At 31.3% G+C, this 19,216-nt stretch overlaps 2 protein-coding genes across 3 annotated transcripts; one reads left to right on the top strand and one right to left on the bottom strand.

The window, feature by feature from the left end:
- The first annotated feature begins 6,838 nt into the window (after positions 1-6,838).
- On the top strand, positions 6,839-11,237 carry LOC102620507 (alkaline ceramidase). 2 transcript variants are annotated; one of them, XM_025102756.2, is made up of 3 exons: positions 6,839-7,132; positions 8,433-9,775; positions 10,519-11,237. In XM_025102756.2, exons 2-3 carry the CDS (start codon positions 9,525-9,527, stop codon positions 11,030-11,032), a joined length of 765 nt encoding a protein of 254 aa, XP_024958524.2. In that variant the 5' UTR covers positions 6,839-7,132; positions 8,433-9,524; the 3' UTR covers positions 11,033-11,237. The 2 variants fall into 2 exon arrangements, with proteins under 2 accessions (XP_024958524.2, XP_006489840.2); XM_006489777.4 differs by having other exon boundaries at positions 6,840-7,132; positions 9,447-9,775.
- A 456-nt stretch (positions 11,238-11,693) lies between these two features.
- Positions 11,694-13,874, bottom strand: LOC102620217 (UPF0329 protein ECU05_1680/ECU11_0050). The gene is made up of 2 exons (XM_006489776.4): positions 13,411-13,874; positions 11,694-12,187 (listed from the first exon to the last, which is right to left on the bottom strand). Exons 1-2 carry the CDS (start codon positions 13,798-13,800, stop codon positions 11,999-12,001), a joined length of 579 nt encoding a protein of 192 aa, XP_006489839.2. The 5' UTR covers positions 13,801-13,874; the 3' UTR covers positions 11,694-11,998.
- Positions 13,875-19,216: the final 5,342 nt, after the last annotated feature.

The following is a 19,216-nucleotide window of genomic DNA, read 5'->3' as shown; positions in this document are numbered from 1 at the left end:
AACAATCTCAATGGATTTTTTACTATTCTTATGAGTTGCTGCAAGATTGCTGTAGCATTTTGCTCTAATAGCTATATTATAATCATTATTTCGGTTGACTACCCATTTAATAGTTCAAGTTAAGAGAGAGCCGCAAAAGGGCCTGTCTTAGTGAAAATTATTAGAGTAATACTTGATCTTAATTTAAGTTTCCTGGATTGAGTTTACTTGAGTCCCAAAAGGGCCACACTTGAGTTAAGATTTGTGAAGAACTAGATATAGGGATTCACCTTGTAGGGTAGAGAGAGTGTATGTTCATAATGCCATACCTTATATGGTATAACAACTGATCATTGTTAGGATGTTTAAGGGTATGAGAAGTCCAACAAGCGGTAGTTGAGGATGTAAAATAATTCTGCACAGTGCTGTAGAAATTGCTGTAGCAACTGGTGTTAATTTGAACTACAAAAAAATAGTTAGCCCATGAAAAGAGGTTGATCATTCAGCCGCTTCATTATCATTAAATTCTTTTTGCGCAATTCATCTAATTTACTTCATTATTGTATTTATTTGTTTTATTTTCTTACAATTGTTAATTTCGATAGTAATCAACTTTAACTAGATTCCTCTTGAAATAAAGGAAGTTTGCATTATCGTGATTGCTGTAGCCTTTCTAGTAATATCAGTCTTTGTGGAGATGATCTTGAATATTCATCACTTTATTACTTGTTGTGTACACTTATACATTGACATCAATAGCAATTGAGTAAAAATGACCAACAAGAGCCAAACTTTTTAAAGCAATGGGGTCAATTGGAGATCTCTTATTTAACTAAATATTTTCATTATTATTATTATTATTATTACTACTACTACTACTACTATTACTACTGCTCCTCTCCTCAAAATCAATTAGAAAAGGGGGATTGCCACTTTCTCTCCTACAGTAATTAACATATACCATTTACTTCCCTTCTGTTTTTATAATGACCAAAAATCTCATTTGACAGCATAAGTTTACAATATTACCCTTATTTTTAACTACTCTTTTATGTAATTTATTATAAATTAAATAAATTACATGAATAGAAACTAAATAAAAAAATTAAATATTAAAAACAAGAAATATATGTTTTGATATGAGCAAAAAAATTAATAATAAAATTTTTTCTTGTAATTATTTATTTTGTGAACATTTTCTTATAATAAACATTTTGTAATATTTTAAAATTAAATGTAAAAAGTATAGGCAAAATATTTTATTATTTATCTTATAATAAATTTTTTTTTACTAATAATTTTCTTATCATTTTACTAATAATTTTCTTATATATTTATTATAAGAAAATTTTCACAAAATAAATAAGTATAAAAAAATTATTATTAATTTTTTTGTTCATATCAAAACATATATTTCTTGTTTTTAATGCTTACTTTTTTATTTAATTTATATTCATGTGATTTATTTAATTTATAATAAATATAAATAAAAGAGTAGTTGAAAATAAGGGTAATATTATAAATTTATGCTATTATGGGGGTTTTTGGCCATTATAAAAACAGTAGGGGGAAAATGGTATATTTTGATTATTGTAGGGGGGAAATTGGCAATCTCCCATTAGAAAAAATCACAAATTTAATTGAAGAAAATATAAAATTTAGATGAAATTAAAAAATAAATTTTATTTTAAAAAATAGACACAGGGGGATAGCATCCAACGTTAGGACTTATGTGGCACCAACACTAATGTCGGTCTACTTTCATGAAGCATAACCATATAAGAGATTTCCTAAACGAAATTAAATTCCTAAATTAAGGGTATAACATTTGCTAATTAAGAACAGATTGGAACATCACATAGATAATAATACGCTTTTAAACTATAACTAAATATAGAGTTACCATCATGTGCCTGATCGAAAATAGGCCATGCTATATTTTATCATACATAGTATATAATAATTTTTGAATTGTCACTCAAAATTAAAATTTTACAATATGTAAAATAATTAAATTTATATAAATAACAATTTAATAATTTATTGTATGTTATAGTACATGTTACTTTGATAGCCAGAAGAACCAACGCCACGCCTTCTCAACAAAGTGTAATAATTAATGGACACGGCTACTATGCAGGGCCTAAAATCCCCTGTATGGTGCAGGGGCTGCCATTGAGCCATTGGATTCAGTTTATTTGAATCCAACGGTTGGGGTTTTAATTTGAAAGAAAAGAAAAAAAACGTGAATAAAAGCAAAAAAAGAAGGGCAACCGGAAGAAAAGCATTTTCATCTCCCTCTCTTTCTCCCCCACCCCCCTCCTCTTCCCCCCCCCCCCCCCCCCCCCCCGGGAAACATTGAACCAGAAAATCCTCATCTTTTTCCCTCTCCATCCCCACATTCTTCCTCGCTCTCGCTCTTGCTCACTCTCGCGCTCCTGCTCACGCTCATGTTCCCGCTCCCGCTAAAAATGGAGAGAGAAAAGTTCGGTTAAACCCTAGGATGAATTTGAGATCTAGAGTTTTGGATGTTAAAAATAGATTTTACGGATGATTTTGAGTAAATGAAGTGATGGGGAATGATTTTTGAGACTCAATTTGATGCCAAAAAGGAAGAAAATGATGGATTTTGGAGTGAGATTGAGTGAGGAGTAAACGGTTTTTAGAGAGAGAGGGAGATCCGGAATGCCGAATGAGAGGAAGAAGATGAATAGTAGAAATAGGTCCCGAAACCGGCTTGCCGGATTTCACTAACCGGCTAGCCGGTTAGTGAAATCCGGCAAGCCGATTGTGACCAGAAGCTTACAAGCCGTAAACGGCTTGCCGATTTTACTTGAACCGGAAATCCGGTTATGTTCCAGCAAGTCCTCCAAACAAAGCAACTATTTAACAATTTTTTTAGTAAATAATAAAAATTAATGATTAAATTTATAAAATTTGTATTATAATTATGATAAAATAAATTTCTAAAATTTAATATTATATGTAAATAATAAATTTAGATTATAATTAATATTATAATTGTTAATATAAATTAATAAATTATTATTCAATAATATTAAATTATATTTTAATTTACAATATATTATTATTTTTACATTTTAATATATTGATAAATTTTTAATTTAATATAAATAATTATAAATATTTAAATTTGCATAAATTTAAATAATATTAATTTTAAAATTAATATTAATGTAAATAATATTATAATATTAATATATTATTCTTATATGAATCATTAATAAATAAAATAATATTATCATATAATTTATTTTTATATTTTATTCATTATATTAGTATTTAATAATAAAATAATTTATTTTTATAATATTTTAATAAAATAAATTTGCCTCAATTGAGGCAAAAAGCTTCCGCATTACGCAAACCCGAGGTTCCCTTGGGTTTGCGTAATGCGACCCCATGCCTCATTATGCTGTATTATAATGCAGTATAATGAGGTCTCAAATTTTACCAAACAACTTCTTGGTAATAAATTAATGTGAATAGTGGTATAATACCACACAATCCCATGCACTAAACGCGCCCTTAATGCATGAAATGTAAAATTATAAAATTACAAGTATATCAAGCTATCTAATTCATGAAGCATAAATTCATATAATAACAAACATATCAAGCCATGTAGTAAAACATAAATCAAGATGCAACATTCATCATTCCAACAAACATTAAACAACAAACATAAAACATTTTACTTAAAATATGCAACAGCGAACATAAAATATGAGTACCTCCATAACAGTGAACATACAACGTCAAACATGAAACGTAGAACAGCAAACATGAAACGTGGAACGTAAACATGAAACGGGGGCAAAAAAGAAAAATTTCGGGGTATTTAAAAAATTAGTACATGAAACATTACACAACTAACATGCAACAGATCACTTAAAATATGCAATAACAAACATAAAATATGAGTACCTCCGTAACATGGAACATGAAACATAAAACATGAAACGTAGAACAACAAACATGAAACAAAGAACGTAAACATGAAACGGGGGCAAAAAAGAAAAATTTCGGGGTATTTGAAAAATCAGTACATGAAACATTGCACAACCAACATGAAACATATCACTTAAAATATGCAACAACGAACAAAAAATATGAGTCCCTCCGTAACAGTGAACATGAAACATAAAACATGAAACATAGAACATCAAACATGAAACATAGAACGTAAACATGAAACGGGTGCAAAAAAAAAAATTCCGGGGTATTTGAAAAATCAATACATGAAACATTGCACAACCAACATGAAACATATCACTTAAAATATGCAACAACGAACATAAAATATGAGTCCCTCCGTAACAGTGAACATGAAACATAAAACATGAAACATAGAACATCAAACATGAAACATAGAACGTAAACATGAAACGGGTGCAAAAAAAAAAATTCCGGGGTATTTGAAAAATCAATACATGAAACATTGCACAACCAACATGAAACATATCACTTAAAATATGCAACAACGAACATAAAATATGAGTCCCTCCGTAACAGTGAACATGAAACATAAAACATGAAACATAGAACATCAAACATGAAACATAGAACGTAAACATGAAACGGGTGCAAAAAAAAAAATTCCGGGGTATTTGAAAAATCAGTACATGAAACATTGCACAACCAACATGAAACATATCACTTAAAATATGCAACAACGAACATAAAATATGAGTCCCTCCGTAACAGTGAACATGAAACATAAAACATGAAACATAGAACATCAAACATGAAACATAGAACGTAAACATGAAACGGGTGCAAAAAAAAAAATTCCGGGGTATTTGAAAAATCAATACATGAAACATTGCACAACCAACATGAAACATATCACTTAAAATATGCAACAACGAACATAAAATATGAGTCCCTCCGTAACAGTGAACATGAAACATAAAACATGAAACATAGAACATCAAACATGAAACATAGAACGTAAACATGAAACGGGTGCAAAAAAAAAAATTCCGGGGTATTTGAAAAATCAGTACATGAAACATTGCACAACCAACATGAAACATATCACTTAAAATATGCAACAACGAACAAAAAATATGAGTCCCTCCGTAACAGTGAACATGAAACATAAAACATGAAACATAGAACATCAAACATGAAACATAGAACGTAAACATGAAACGGGTGCAAAAAAAAAAATTCCGGGGTATTTGAAAAATCAATACATGAAACATTGCACAACCAACATGAAACATATCACTTAAAATATGCAACAACGAACATAAAATATGAGTCCCTCCGTAACAGTGAACATGAAACATAAAACATGAAACATAGAACATCAAACATGAAACATAGAACGTAAACATGAAACGGGTGCAAAAAAAAAAATTCCGGGGTATTTGAAAAATCAATACATGAAACATTGCACAACCAACATGAAACATATCACTTAAAATATGCAACAACGAACAAAAAATATGAGTCCCTCCGTAACAGTGAACATGAAACATAAAACATGAAACATAGAACATCAAACATGAAACATAGAACGTAAACATGAAACGGGTGCAAAAAAAAAAATTTCGGGGTATTTGAAAAATCAGTACATGAAACATTGCACAACCAACATGAAACATATCACTTAAAATATGCAACAACGAACATAAAATATGAGTCCCTCCGTAACAGTGAACATGAAACATAAAACATGAAACATAGAACATCAAACATGAAACATAGAACGTAAACATGAAACGGGTGCAAAAAAAAAAATTCCAGGGTATTTGAAAAATCAGTACATGAAACATTGCACAACCAACATGAAACATATCACTTAAAATATGCAACAACGAACATAAAATATGAGTCCCTCCGTAACAGTGAACATGAAACATAAAACATGAAACATAGAACATCAAACATGAAACATAGAACGTAAACATGAAACAAGTGCAAAAAAAAAAAATTCCGGGGTATTTGAAAAATCAGTACATGAAACATTGCACAACCAACATGAAACATATCACTTAAAATATGCAACAACGAACATAAAATATGAGTCCCTCCGTAACAGTGAACATGAAACATAAAACATGAAACATAGAACATCAAACATGAAACATAGAACGTAAACATGAAACGGGTGCAAAAAAAAAAATTCCGGGGTATTTGAAAAATCAGTACATGAAACATTGCACAACCAACATAAAACATATCACTTAAAATATGCAACAACAAACATAAAATATGAGTCCCTCCGTAACAGTGAACATGAAACGTAAAACATGAAACATAGAACATCAAACATGAAACATAGAACGTAAACATGAAACTGCTGCAAAAAAAAAATTTTTGGGGTATTTGAAAAATCAGTACATGAAACATAAAACATAAAATATGAAACTTAAAATGTTAAACATGAGATAAATTTCATAGAAAATGAATAAAATTTTTGTCTTTTTGTTAACACACATTTTATTTTATTTTTTAAAATATTTATAATAAAAAATATTTTTTTTTTTACTTTACTTGTCATTTTTTACTTCTTATTATTATTATTTTTTAAATATTATTCGTTTTAAATATTTTTTATTTTAATTTATTTAAATAAAAAAAACATATTAATGGCAGCAACCGGCTGTAAAACCGGTTGCTGCCAGTCAAAAAAGTTGTTTGGCTGCCAGATGGCAGCCAAACAACAAAGGGGTCAATAAATTGACCCCCTCTATGATACAGGGACTTTGAGTCCCTCTATCATAGCCGTGTCCATAATTAATATATAGCAACTTTTGACACCTGAGCGTACGGCACACGCGACGTCAATGCGCTGTAAGAGTATATCCCCCACTCACTTTTAATACTCACGTTCTCATTCATCAACACTGCATAATCCCAATTCAACTGCCAAAATCATCGCCCCACTTGTCAGCCCATAAAATCCCCCGCCACACGCGCCCTATTTCATCCCTCACAATTCCGCTTCACAATTTTTTCTTTCCTCTTTCTTTTTTTTTTAATTAAATTTTGTCTTTCTTAAATTAAGCTTTTCTTAAGGGGGGAAAAAAAAGAAAAATAAAAAACAATTCAAATCAAATCAAAACAAAAATAGCTGAGGGTTTTAGGAACAGCATAGATCTGGTTGTTGGCTAAAATGGTTAGCTCTTATATCAGTTTCTTTCTTTGCTTCTCAATTCTATTCATATACGTCTATTTGTTCTGTGATTATGCTTATAATCAAAGCAGTAATATTTGAGTTTTTTTTTTAATCTTTTTAATGTGTTAATATGATGTTATTCTCTTTTATCAAAACGTACCGTTTTGTTGGCTTCAACTGTCTCACTTCCTTCCATGGAGGAACTGTTTGTGTTCGTTAATCTGGAAATTTGATTTTGTTTAATATTCTTATTTTTAGTTTTTTTAATAATTATTTAATTGAATTTGATTAAAATCCCTGTAAATTTAAAATACAGTAGTATGGGAGAGCTGAGCTGAAGGGCAGATTTGGAAAGTCTGCTTACTATTGTGTTTATTTGGATGGGAATAGAGCTAGGAGACTAAGAGTTGTAAATGGATTTATCAAAGCCTTAGATATAAAATTTGAAGCTTAAATACATTTATAGATACAGCAGGGTTGTGTTTTTATTCTCATTTTGGCACATTAGGGACTTAATTGCCAATATTTATCCCACTTGTAGGATTAAGCTGTAGTTCCCGAACTCAAACTTAGTGATTCTGGGTGAAGTTGGCTTATCAACTGAAAAGAAAGACAAAAAAGGTTAGAGGAGTTCCACTGATGCATAGTGGGTTTACATATACTGATGTAGAGTAATTGGATCATATTGAAAAAACAGAGGGATTCAATCCATTTGTTGAAATACTTGTTGACTGTGGTGGTTTAATTATTGATGGTTGATTTAAGTGACATTATTGACTTATTTTCAAAACTTCTACATGTCTTTTGCTAAATTGTTCACTAGTTTAACAGTTGTAGTCTTCTTTAATAAAGATCCATAGCTTCTTCAGTGTACTTGATGAGCCTTTTTCCATATAAAAAGGTTTGAAAGTTGTGTCAAAAGATTCGATAATGTTTAATTTGTTGAAGATAAAAGTTGCTCGAATTACATGTGGAAAGTGAAAAACTTGAGAAGTTTTTCTTATCTGGGTATGCTTAATGAAACACCTAGAACCTTCTCAGTCAAAGTCCTTGGCCTCTTAATATCTACATCATTATAGTAGTTCCTAGCCATATTCTGCAATATCATGGTAGAGTACTTTCTACATTTAGAGAATCCAATTTTGTATAGAACTTTAGGGGCTCTGCTTATTTTTAATTTTTAGACATTTCACTTGATGTTCAAAAGTGCATAGGCACATAAAATGAATTTCAGCAATGAGGTATTCCTAATTGGATGATCTTTAATCTTTAATGTGTAAATTTTTCTGTCATTTGATAGGTTTATCTCAGGTGCCCAGTTTTAGACTCTTAGCAGCTTCTAAGTGCAGAATATTTTGAAGAATGTCTTTTGATCTTCATCCACCCATAGGAAACTGGCAAATGTCGCTTGTGTCCCTTATGCTTTGGGGACAAAAACTATTGCCATAGAGATAAGTTTACTCATTTTTTTGTCTCACTTGACAACAAGTTGAAAAAGGATTCTGCTTGTGTAAGATCCTCATGTTGTGCAGAAATGATATGATAATTATTGCTTCCAATGATTTGAAGCTGCTATTGAGAGTGCACAGCCTAAAATTTATGCTCCTGCGGCCAAAGCTTTGACTTTAGATTTACCAACTCTCTAGTAGCAATCTATAGCCTTGTACATTTATTTGCAGTTTCTGTCAAATATACTAATTGACCTGAAAACTTATCAAAATGGCTGTGAGCAACAACAAAAAAGCAGTATAACATGAAACGTGAATTTCTGTAATATGATATATCTGGAATATTAGGGTGGTGGACTATCTGATGGTTTATGTTGTGATTTCTTCCTTTATCAGTTACTTCAAAAATTTGTGGTGCGCCATATAATCCTGACTGCTTTGTTTAGCTTCTACGTACCACTTGCAGTAATGCAACGTTAAAGTTTCTCTTAAGTGGCATGCATCAGAAATGTTTTTAGTGATAGTGATTCAAAATTCTTATGGGCCGGGCATCCCCCCCCCCCCCCCCCCACCCCAACCCACCCACCCACCAAAAAAAAAAAAAAAAAACAACAAACACAAGAAGTTAATATGCCTTCTTCTAGTTTGAACCTTGTTCTGTACTTTGTTTTGTCTAGTTTCATTTTTGATGATTTTTGTCGTGTAGCATCTTTCTGGTTCCTTTTTCCTTTGATATATATAATTGTAATCAAAATTATCTTTCAATCTCTCAGTGATGAGAACATAATTCACCTAAGAACTAGTTGGTCAGCTTGTCATTTCTGTGCGAATTTGTCATCTCATATCTTATTGGATGTGAAATGCAGGTTTTATGAACTCTGTAATATTATAACACGATTTTCCTGAATTGAATAATCATACCCTTTGGACATATACCTTTAAGAATGGCTGATGGGTTGTCAAGCTTCTGGGGTCCGGTGACATCAACTGATTGGTGTGAGAAAAATTATGTCTACTCTTCTTATATTGCAGAGTTTCTCAACACTCTATCAAATGTACCATGCATTCTTTTGGCTCTTTTTGGTCTTATAAATGCTTTGAGACAGCGGTTCGAGAAGAGATTTAGTGTTCTTCACATATCTAATATGATACTTGCCATTGGAAGCATGCTATACCATGCCACACTGCAACATATGTAAGTATTCTTTTGCATTGTTTCATATGCTTTGAGAAATTGATATAAGTAGTTTAGTGAATCTGCTCCTTAATTATAATGCTGGTGGAGTATATTTAGGAAATGTGTTCAGAACTAGTTCTTTTTCTTTCATTTATACATTTGTGTAGTTTACTTGAATAACTAGCTCATGCACTCTAGTGAACAAAAAGCAATGGTTGACTTTGCACATTGTAATTTCGTTTTGAACTTTTTGGAGATCTTATTCATTCAAACTGCCCTTTTAATTGGGGGAGGAAACCAAGAGGCTAGCTAGATGGAACTTGACATTTGTAGTCCTGACATTGTATAAGCAATATGGGTGAAGTTTTTAGTGTTAACCAAAGTATGCAATGGGCCTTTGTATGATCTTAACCTAGATACCAGACTCTCTCTCCCCTCTGCCCGCTTCCCTCTATTCTTCATTTTTCGCCCACGCCAAGACCAAAAAAGGGGCACAAACAAAACGGAAACTATGATTTGGGTATGAGATCTAAGCCTAAATCCGATGTGTAAACATTTATTGTGAAGAAGTAAAGAACTTGAATGTGATAAGCACAGATGTATATTTTTGTAAATTTGAGGTTTCTAGGTCAAATAGGAGAATTTCTTCCCACAGGTTCTGGGTATGAATAAGCCACTAGATGATCGTAATGCCGGAATTGAATGTACTTCTTGGAACTAGTTTGTGGTTGTTGTGATTGGTTTATTTATGTTCTTATCAGGCAACAACAAGGAGATGAAACACCGATGGTGTGGGAAATGCTCCTGTATATCTACATTCTCTATTCACCAGATTGGCACTACAAGAGTACCATGCCTACCTTCTTGTTTCTTTATGGAGCTGCATTTGCAGTTGCCCATGCACTCTTCCGTTTTGGAATTGGCTTCAAGGTACACTATGCAGTACTATGTCTTCTTTGCATCCCACGAATGTACAAGTACTACATTCACACTACTGATGTGTCTGCCAAGCGGCTTGCAAAGTTATATTTAGCCACCATAACCGTAGGAAGTCTTTGCTGGCTTTGTGACCGCCTGTTCTGTGAGAAGATTTCTCTATGGTATTTTAATCCTCAGGGTCATGCACTGTGGCACACTTTCATGGGGTTCAATTCATATTTCGCAAACACATTCCTGATGTTTTGTCGTGCTCAGCAAAGGGGCTGGAACCCAAAAGTTGTGCACGCAATGGGATGGCTCCCGTATGTGAAGATTGATAAACCAAAAGTCCAGTGAGAGACCACTCACACCAATTTTATTTCGTCTCCTCTACTCTCTTGACATTATGTTAGTAGGTGTACGGTTTTGGCAAGTCGTAAACAATAGCAATCACAATTCTTTTTCCCTTCTCTAAATGGATGTAAATGATAATGATATGTTCAGACAACACAAGTGTTTTTATGGGCAGCAATAGAGAGAGCAAAAGATAATTGGCAAAGTACGGAATGTTTAAAATTGAGTAATGAAATTTTCAAATGAATTTATTTGATTGAAAAGAAGAGATGGTACGAGTTTAATAAAGGCCCGGTTTACTGAATTAATCAAAATATCTCCATTTCGGAATTCTATTGATCTGGTAGCTGTGTTTTTACAAGTTATAGCTTTACGGTTGCATTACAACAATTCCAAAAGAGTGCGGAAACGTTAGGTTGTAGGCTTGTAGCCTAAATTTGTCAAAGTCTGTTTAACAACTGAAGATGCCAACTCTTGGCATCTGCGACCGAATAGAAATACATCACTCTTTGATCGACATGTTTGGCAAACCAGTTACTGCGATATTATCAATTTGCAGAAATTGCATTTCATTTCGTTTCCTTTTGTAATAGTATTGCAAATGAGAAATTTTCTATTTTTAGGATTGTTTTATCTCATTCGTAAAATATCCTAAAACATAGTCTAGCTAACAACATCATATTCTCCTCAATATAGGCTCCAAAAACTAGAAACATATCACAACAAAGTTTGAATATCTTAGTCTAACTTTCTCCCTTCTCAAGAATCTTGACTAGTCCCAGCATAACTATGCAGAGACAGGATCAAATGGCTAAATAAAATTCAAGCTTGACTGCTCGAAGTTGGTTCAAGGGTAACAAAACCTTAACCCAGATGAGCCTCATCATTCATAATTATTTCAACACCATATATTCTAATATCAACGGATTAAAAATCGACTCAAAAGGGACTCAAGGTTTTTGGTATACATCAAGGCTTCCAGAGGTCCTCAAGGGATTTAGCATCAACCATGGCTTCCAATGTCTTCTTCGCCAATTCTCCATCATCAATCCACAAAGAACTTTGTTTATGTAAGAGCTCTCTCTTCGCTTTCTTCTCTTCTTCCATTGATTTTTCTTTCATCCTCCAGTTTTCAAGCTTCTCAGCTTTTTCCTTCATCTGCATTCGCGAAAGTCAGCATGATTAAGGCAAATGACACATATAGTGCTAATTAAATCTCAACAGTGAAAGATGAAGAACGCACTAGAAAAAATGACACACCGTGAAAAAACTCAGGTAATTGACATTCCATTACATATCTGATAAATAAGGTGAATGCCAACATTACTCCGATATAATATGTAGATCTGATGTAATACCTAACAAGTTGAAGCAAAGTTCTAGTTCAAATCAGAGAAAAGTCCTTCTCGGAGAAAACCTTTTCGATCTTATTGGCTTAAGCAGACCATTCATGAGCAGATAAGATCAAAGAAAGCAACCTACAGTCCCATGCATTTAACATGTTTGTTATAGGTAAAACGCAGGGTAAAGTATTGTTTGAATATGTTGTTTTGAATCGACTGACCAGATGGTACAGTATACACTATAACATTCTTGCACTCTTAATCATTATGTATCTGCTATTATTTATCTTTTTTTACACATGGCTAGAACAATAAGAAACTAGAGACTTGTTTTTTTTCGTTTTTTTACTAAAAAGAAAAGGAAGAAGAAAATTATTCCCATGGCAAACATAAAATAGCAAATACAGCTGTCCAAAGTGTGGCTATGAATGTATGTGTCTAGACAACCCAAAAATTAAAAGCTCAAATGAAGAGATGAGCACATATAAAAGAGTCCAAAAGTGATAAAAACATACAGCAAAAATCAACTAGCCCTGAATTACTGCATAATGAGGACAAAAAATTCAATAGTTTAAAAGCTCTAACAATTAACAGCCAGTTAATAACATTTTCAAAGAACAACTTTATTCCATGGTGCATATTTACACTAAAATGCCCATATTTTTTTCCATTGACAAGCCAAAATCCTAAGAAAACGCAATTGGATTACATTCCCATGTCCAGATAGAATGCTAAAAAATTTGGAGGATTTCAAATTTAATTCCCCCCCCCCCCCCCCCCCTCTCCCCCGGGGTGCACCAACCCAATCCTCCCCACCCCCAAATGCTTTCAAATCCTCCAACCCCTCTGTTTCAAATTGAATTCCTCCTTTGCTTTTTCCCCCTGCAAATCCCCTAACCCAAAGACTCCAAGTTGCATCATAATTTTCAAAACCCATCAATAAATTAATTTATTATAAGTATGAAATCATTAATTAATCAAATACCGAAACAAAACAAAATAAATAAATAAATAAAATAAAAGTGAAGAGGCACATACCAGGGTTTTCCGAAACTCCTCTTCAGCGACCTTCCTTTCTTCAGCTTTAACTTTAGCGGCTTCGGCTTTCAACTTCTTGCGCTCTTCGTTAGCGAGCCTAACAGCTTCTTTTTTGGCTTCGTCTTTTCTCTGCTTCTCGAGCCTCATCAGCTCCATTTCTTCTATGTAGCCCTTGCGCATCTCTTTGATTTGTTTGGCGTAGTCTCTTCGCAACTGGGCCAGTTTCTTCTCGGCTTCTTTGGGGTTTTTGGGCGCATCCCAGCTGCCGATGAAGGAGTTCGGCTCCGAGAATTGGTGGTTCTGTTGGTGGTTGTTGCGGGTGACCGGCGCCGCCGTACTGGAGAAAGAACGTGTTAGGTTGCGGCGGATAGAGCGACTGACGGTGGCCATTTCATCGAAACTTTGAAGTATAGGACTGCCTGACGGTATAGGGGAAAAGAGTTTTTAAGAGCAAATGGGGAAGAGAAAAGGGTCAAGTTTTTTTTAACTATTTTATGCGGAAATAACATTTAGATCCCTAATTTTATACAATTTCTCAACTAATGGCATAGTTTGTCTAGTTGTATTAAATATGTCAGTCAATAGGACAATAAATAAATTAGGGATTCTTAATATTTGAGTCTCGACAGCTTATTTGTAATTACCGCATCAAAATATGATAATTACACTTAAACTATCACATTGGTTAGAATTACTGGATGCCTAAGTTTATTGTTTTCTTAAAGTTACACACCAATGCATGCAAATACATAGTGCAACACATCCTCTTTATAGTAAAAAATTTGTTGATTCTAACAAGATGACTGTAGATGTTTTACTGTACATATTGTGATAATAATTAATAAGTGACATATTACTTAAAATATAAATTATATATCCAAACCTTTTAACTATAACATTACTAGGGGTGTTCGCGGATCGAATTTTATGGATTGGACATCAATCCATATTCGATCCATGATTTTACGGATTATAATTTTTTAATCCAATCCAATTCATGGATTAATAAAATCTAATCCAAATATAATCCATACATCTGCGGATCGGATGCGGATTTGACTCAATCTATATCCAATGTTCAGAATTCAATCCGATCCGCTCAATCCGTCTGATCCGCTCAATCCGATCCGTATAAATCCGATCCGTGGATTGGTGGATTGGATATGGATATATTTATGTAAATCCACAGAAATTCGTGAATCCGCAAAAAAAAAATATATATATATATATATATAATTAAAAAATTATTATAAATTTAATTAAAAAAAATTATAAATGTGACATTACATAGTTATATAAGCACTATAACATATCTTAGCCATTACCCAATAATAATATAAAATGAAAAATAATCAAATAATCAAATATACAAATATAACTTGTAAAAATTGTAAAACAAAATAAAAGCAAAGTCACACACACTAACAAAAACAAAGTAACATGACACCAAGTCACCAACAATTTACAAACAAAAAACCCTAAGCTTTCCTACCGTCACACACACTAGCAACACTCAATACTGGTTTGATACACTCTCGACACGGATTTGAAGGACATCGGCCGCGCGATTCTGGCGAGAGCAAGCCATCTTCTTTCCCAATTCCATCAAGCCACTTCACATTCACTAGTTCCAGCTGAACAATTTCACTGTCACAACCTTCAAGATCGCCACCCGTACGGCTTCTCTTGGTTCCCATCGTGACGGCTCCGTAATCACCACTTTTCGACAGGCGCAACAGCCCTGGTGAAGGATCAAACTGTGTTTGGTTTTCGAAACTTCACCATTTCAATTAATTGTGGCTTTATTTGAACAATTAATTTCGGTGTTATATTAACATATTATTGTAACTTTATTTGAACAATTAAGCTTGGTGTGTTATATTTTAAAACTTTGAACGTATTATTGTAGATTTATTTGAATAATTAGTCTAGATGTGTTATATTTTCAAAACTTTAAATGTATTATTTTAGTTTTATTTAAATAATTTATTTATTTAAATTTTATTCAATTTTAAATTTAATTGGTAGCAAAATTATTTTTATATTAGATTTTTTTTATTTCATTAGTTGGAGAGAACTAAAAATTTTTAATTCGAAAACTAATGATCAAAATGGTGGATTGGATATGGATTGAGTCAAATCCGCATCCGATCTGCAGATGTATGGATTGGATTTGGATTGAATTTTATCAATCTGTGGATTGAATTGGATTGAAAAATTATAAGCTGCAAAATCATTGATCAGATATGGATTGATGCCCAATCTGTAAAATCCGATCCGCGAGCACCCCTACAATCCATATGCAATCCACCATTTTGCGCATTAGTTTTCGAATTAAAATTTTTTAGTTCTCTCCAACTAATGAAATAAAAAAAATCTAATATAAAAATAATTTTGCTACCAATTAAATTTAAAATTGAATAAAATTTAAATAAATTAATTGTTTAAATAAAGCTAAAATAATACATTTAAAGTTTCAAAATATAACACATCGAGACCAATTATTCAAATAAAGCTACAATAATATGTTCAAATTTTTAAAATATAACACACCAAGCTTAATTGTTCAAATAAAGTTACAATAATACGTTAATATACACCAAAATTAATTGTTCAAATAAAGCCATAATTAATTGAAATGGCGAAGTTTCGGGAACCAAACACAGTCTGATCTTTCACCAGGGCTGTTGTGCCTGTCGAAAAGTGGTGATTACAGAGCCATCCACGATGGGAACCAGGAGAAGCCGTACGGGTGGCGATCTTGAAGGTTGTGATAGTGAAATTGTTCAGCTGGAACCAATGAATGTGAAGTGGCTCGATGGACTTGGGAAAGAAAATGGCTTGTTCTTGCCGGAATCGCGCTGCCGATGTCCTTTAAACCTGTGTCGAGAGTGTATCCAACCAGTAGTGAGTGTTGCTAGTGTGTGTGACGGCGGGGAAACCTAGGGTTTTTTGTTTGCAAATTGTTGGTGACTTGGCTTTATGGTACTTTGCTTTTGCTAGTGCGTGTGACTTTGCTTTTATTTTGTTTTACAATTTTTACAAGTTATATTTGTATATTTGATTATTTAATTATTTTTCATTTTATATTATTATTGGGTAATGGCTAAGATATGTTATAGTACTTAGTAACTATGCAATCTCACATTTATAATTTTTTAATTAAATTTATAATAATTTTTTAATTATATATATATATATATATATATATATATATATATATATATATATATATATATATATATATTTTGTAGATTCACGGATTTCTGTGTATTTACAGAAGTAAATCCATATCCAATCTATCGACTGCAGATTTTTAAATTTTCAATCCATATCCAATCCACCAATTCACTGATCAGATTTATACAGATCTGATTCAGCGGATCGGACGGATTGAGCGGATCGGATTGGATTCTGAACACCCCTAAACATTACTGAAATTTAAAAAATATTAAACTCGTTAAATACCTAAAGTTTGTTCATAATCTTTGTATTATAAAGTTGTAGAAAAATGTGTTACAAAACTCAAATGATCTTGTTGGAATAGGGAGTGTTAACGATTAAGTGTTTGCTTACAAAAAAATACAAAGAAATGGAGATGCATTTTCGGTGGGACCAACAAATTTAGAAATGAAAAATAGGAATCCTCTTCCATTACACGGGGACGTGAAAAGAAAATTGATATTTTTATCCACAGACAAAATAAAAAAAAAATTATTTTTTATCCATTTAAGCATTAAATATTATTATAATTATAGTTATTATAACAAAAACAACAACATCAACAATAATTATAATAATAACAATAATAATAATCATTATAATTACTATTATTATTAATTATAATTACTATAATAATTAAAATAATTGTAATATTAGTATTACTATTATAATCATAAGTACAATAATTATTATAATAACAATTGTCATCACATCATTATAATAATGATGGTAATAATAATTAGTACTATTTTATTATAATAATTGTAATGCTAGTAATGGTAATAATATTTACTCTTTATTTTGTTAGTAAACAAATACATAATTGTAATTAAGAATATTTTAATAACTTGTATCAACATATTTTCGATTACAAGACAAAGTAAACACATAAATAATAATCAATTAATTGAGGTAAACAGCTAAATAAAATTCTAATTTTCACATCTCATTTTGATTCCAATCTACTCGAACTCAAACCCATTAGAATTCATATTCATTCCAATTTCGGAATAATAAATGCACCATAATTAATGTGTAAATTGTCCATGTTCAACCTTCGCTTGTCTCCCATACCGGCATGACTATTGGATACGATACATATAAACTAGGTAATTAAGAAAGTTACCTTAACAAATTTATTTTGGGGGAATTTGTTTTGGTTTAAAAATTACGTATTCTAGGGGTGTTCGCGGATCAGATTTTACGGATTGTACATCAATCCATATCCAATCCACGATTTTGCGGATTATAAATTTTTAATCCAATTCAATTCACGGATTGGTGAAATTCAATTCAAATTCAATCCATACATCTGCGGATTAGATGCGGATTTTACCTAATTCATATCAAATCTACCATTTTGCGGATTGATTTGCAGACTGAAATTTTTTAATTTTGTCCAATCCACGAATTAACTAAATAAAAGGATTTAATATAAAAATAATTTTACTACCGATCAAATTTAAAATTAAATAAGATTTAAATAAATTAATTGTTTAAATAAAGTTAGAAAATATATTTAAAGTTTCAAAATATAACACACTAAAACAAAAAAAAAAATCTCATTTGTTTAGATTAGTACATGAAAATTAACTATTTTGAAAGCTATATTTGTTTATTTAATTATTTTTTATTTTATACTATAATCGGATAAGATATAATATAATGTTAATGTAACTATATTTTAATTTTTTTTATTTACTAGTAAGTATTAATGTCATATTTACAAGTTTTATTTTTTAATTAAATAAATACTTTTTTTTTGCGGATTTGTGGATTTTTGTGGATTTACAGAAGTTGATCCATATCTAATCCATCGATTGCGGATTATCAAATTTTCAATCCAATCCAATCCACCAATCCACGGATCGCATTTATGTGGATCAGATAAATTGAGCGGATCAGATTAGATTCTGAACACCCTTATTACATACAAACAAATTAAAATTATTTCTACTTGTAGCAGAGTCATTATTAGGAGTGTTCGCAGATTGAACATCAATCCATATTCAATTCATGATTTTGCGGATTGTAAATTTTCAATCCAATCAAATTCACGGATTAACGAATTCAATTTAAATTCAATTCATATGTTTGCGGATCGAATGTGAATTTAACCAAATACATATCTAATTCATCATTTTATGGATTAAATTTTTTTTATTCTTTTCATTCTACGAACTAATTAAATAAAAAAATCTAATATAAAAATAATTTTACTACCAATCAAATTCAAAATTGAATAAGATTTAAATAAAGTTTGAATAATATATTCAAAGATTTAAAATATAACACAATGAAAAAAATTCATTTGTTTAAATCAATACATGAAAATTAACTAAAATTATAAAAATTAACTAAAATTAATTGTTTAAAAAACTATATTTGTTTATTTAATTATTCAAATTTTATTATACATTATTATCAGATAAGATATGTATAGTATTAATATAACTACATTTTAACTTATTTATCTATTAGTAAATAATAATGCCACATTTAAACATTTTATTTTTTATTAAATAAATATTTATTTTTTTTACAGATTCACCGATTTTTTAAAATTTAGAAAAGTAAATCTAAA

This window comes from Citrus sinensis, chromosome 9, assembly GCF_022201045.2.
Source record: "Citrus sinensis cultivar Valencia sweet orange chromosome 9, DVS_A1.0, whole genome shotgun sequence".
In the NCBI taxonomy this organism is placed as follows: domain Eukaryota; kingdom Viridiplantae; phylum Streptophyta; class Magnoliopsida; order Sapindales; family Rutaceae; genus Citrus; species Citrus sinensis.
The sequence above is the reverse complement of the archived record's forward strand: the minus strand, read 5'-3'. Positions and strand labels throughout refer to the sequence as shown.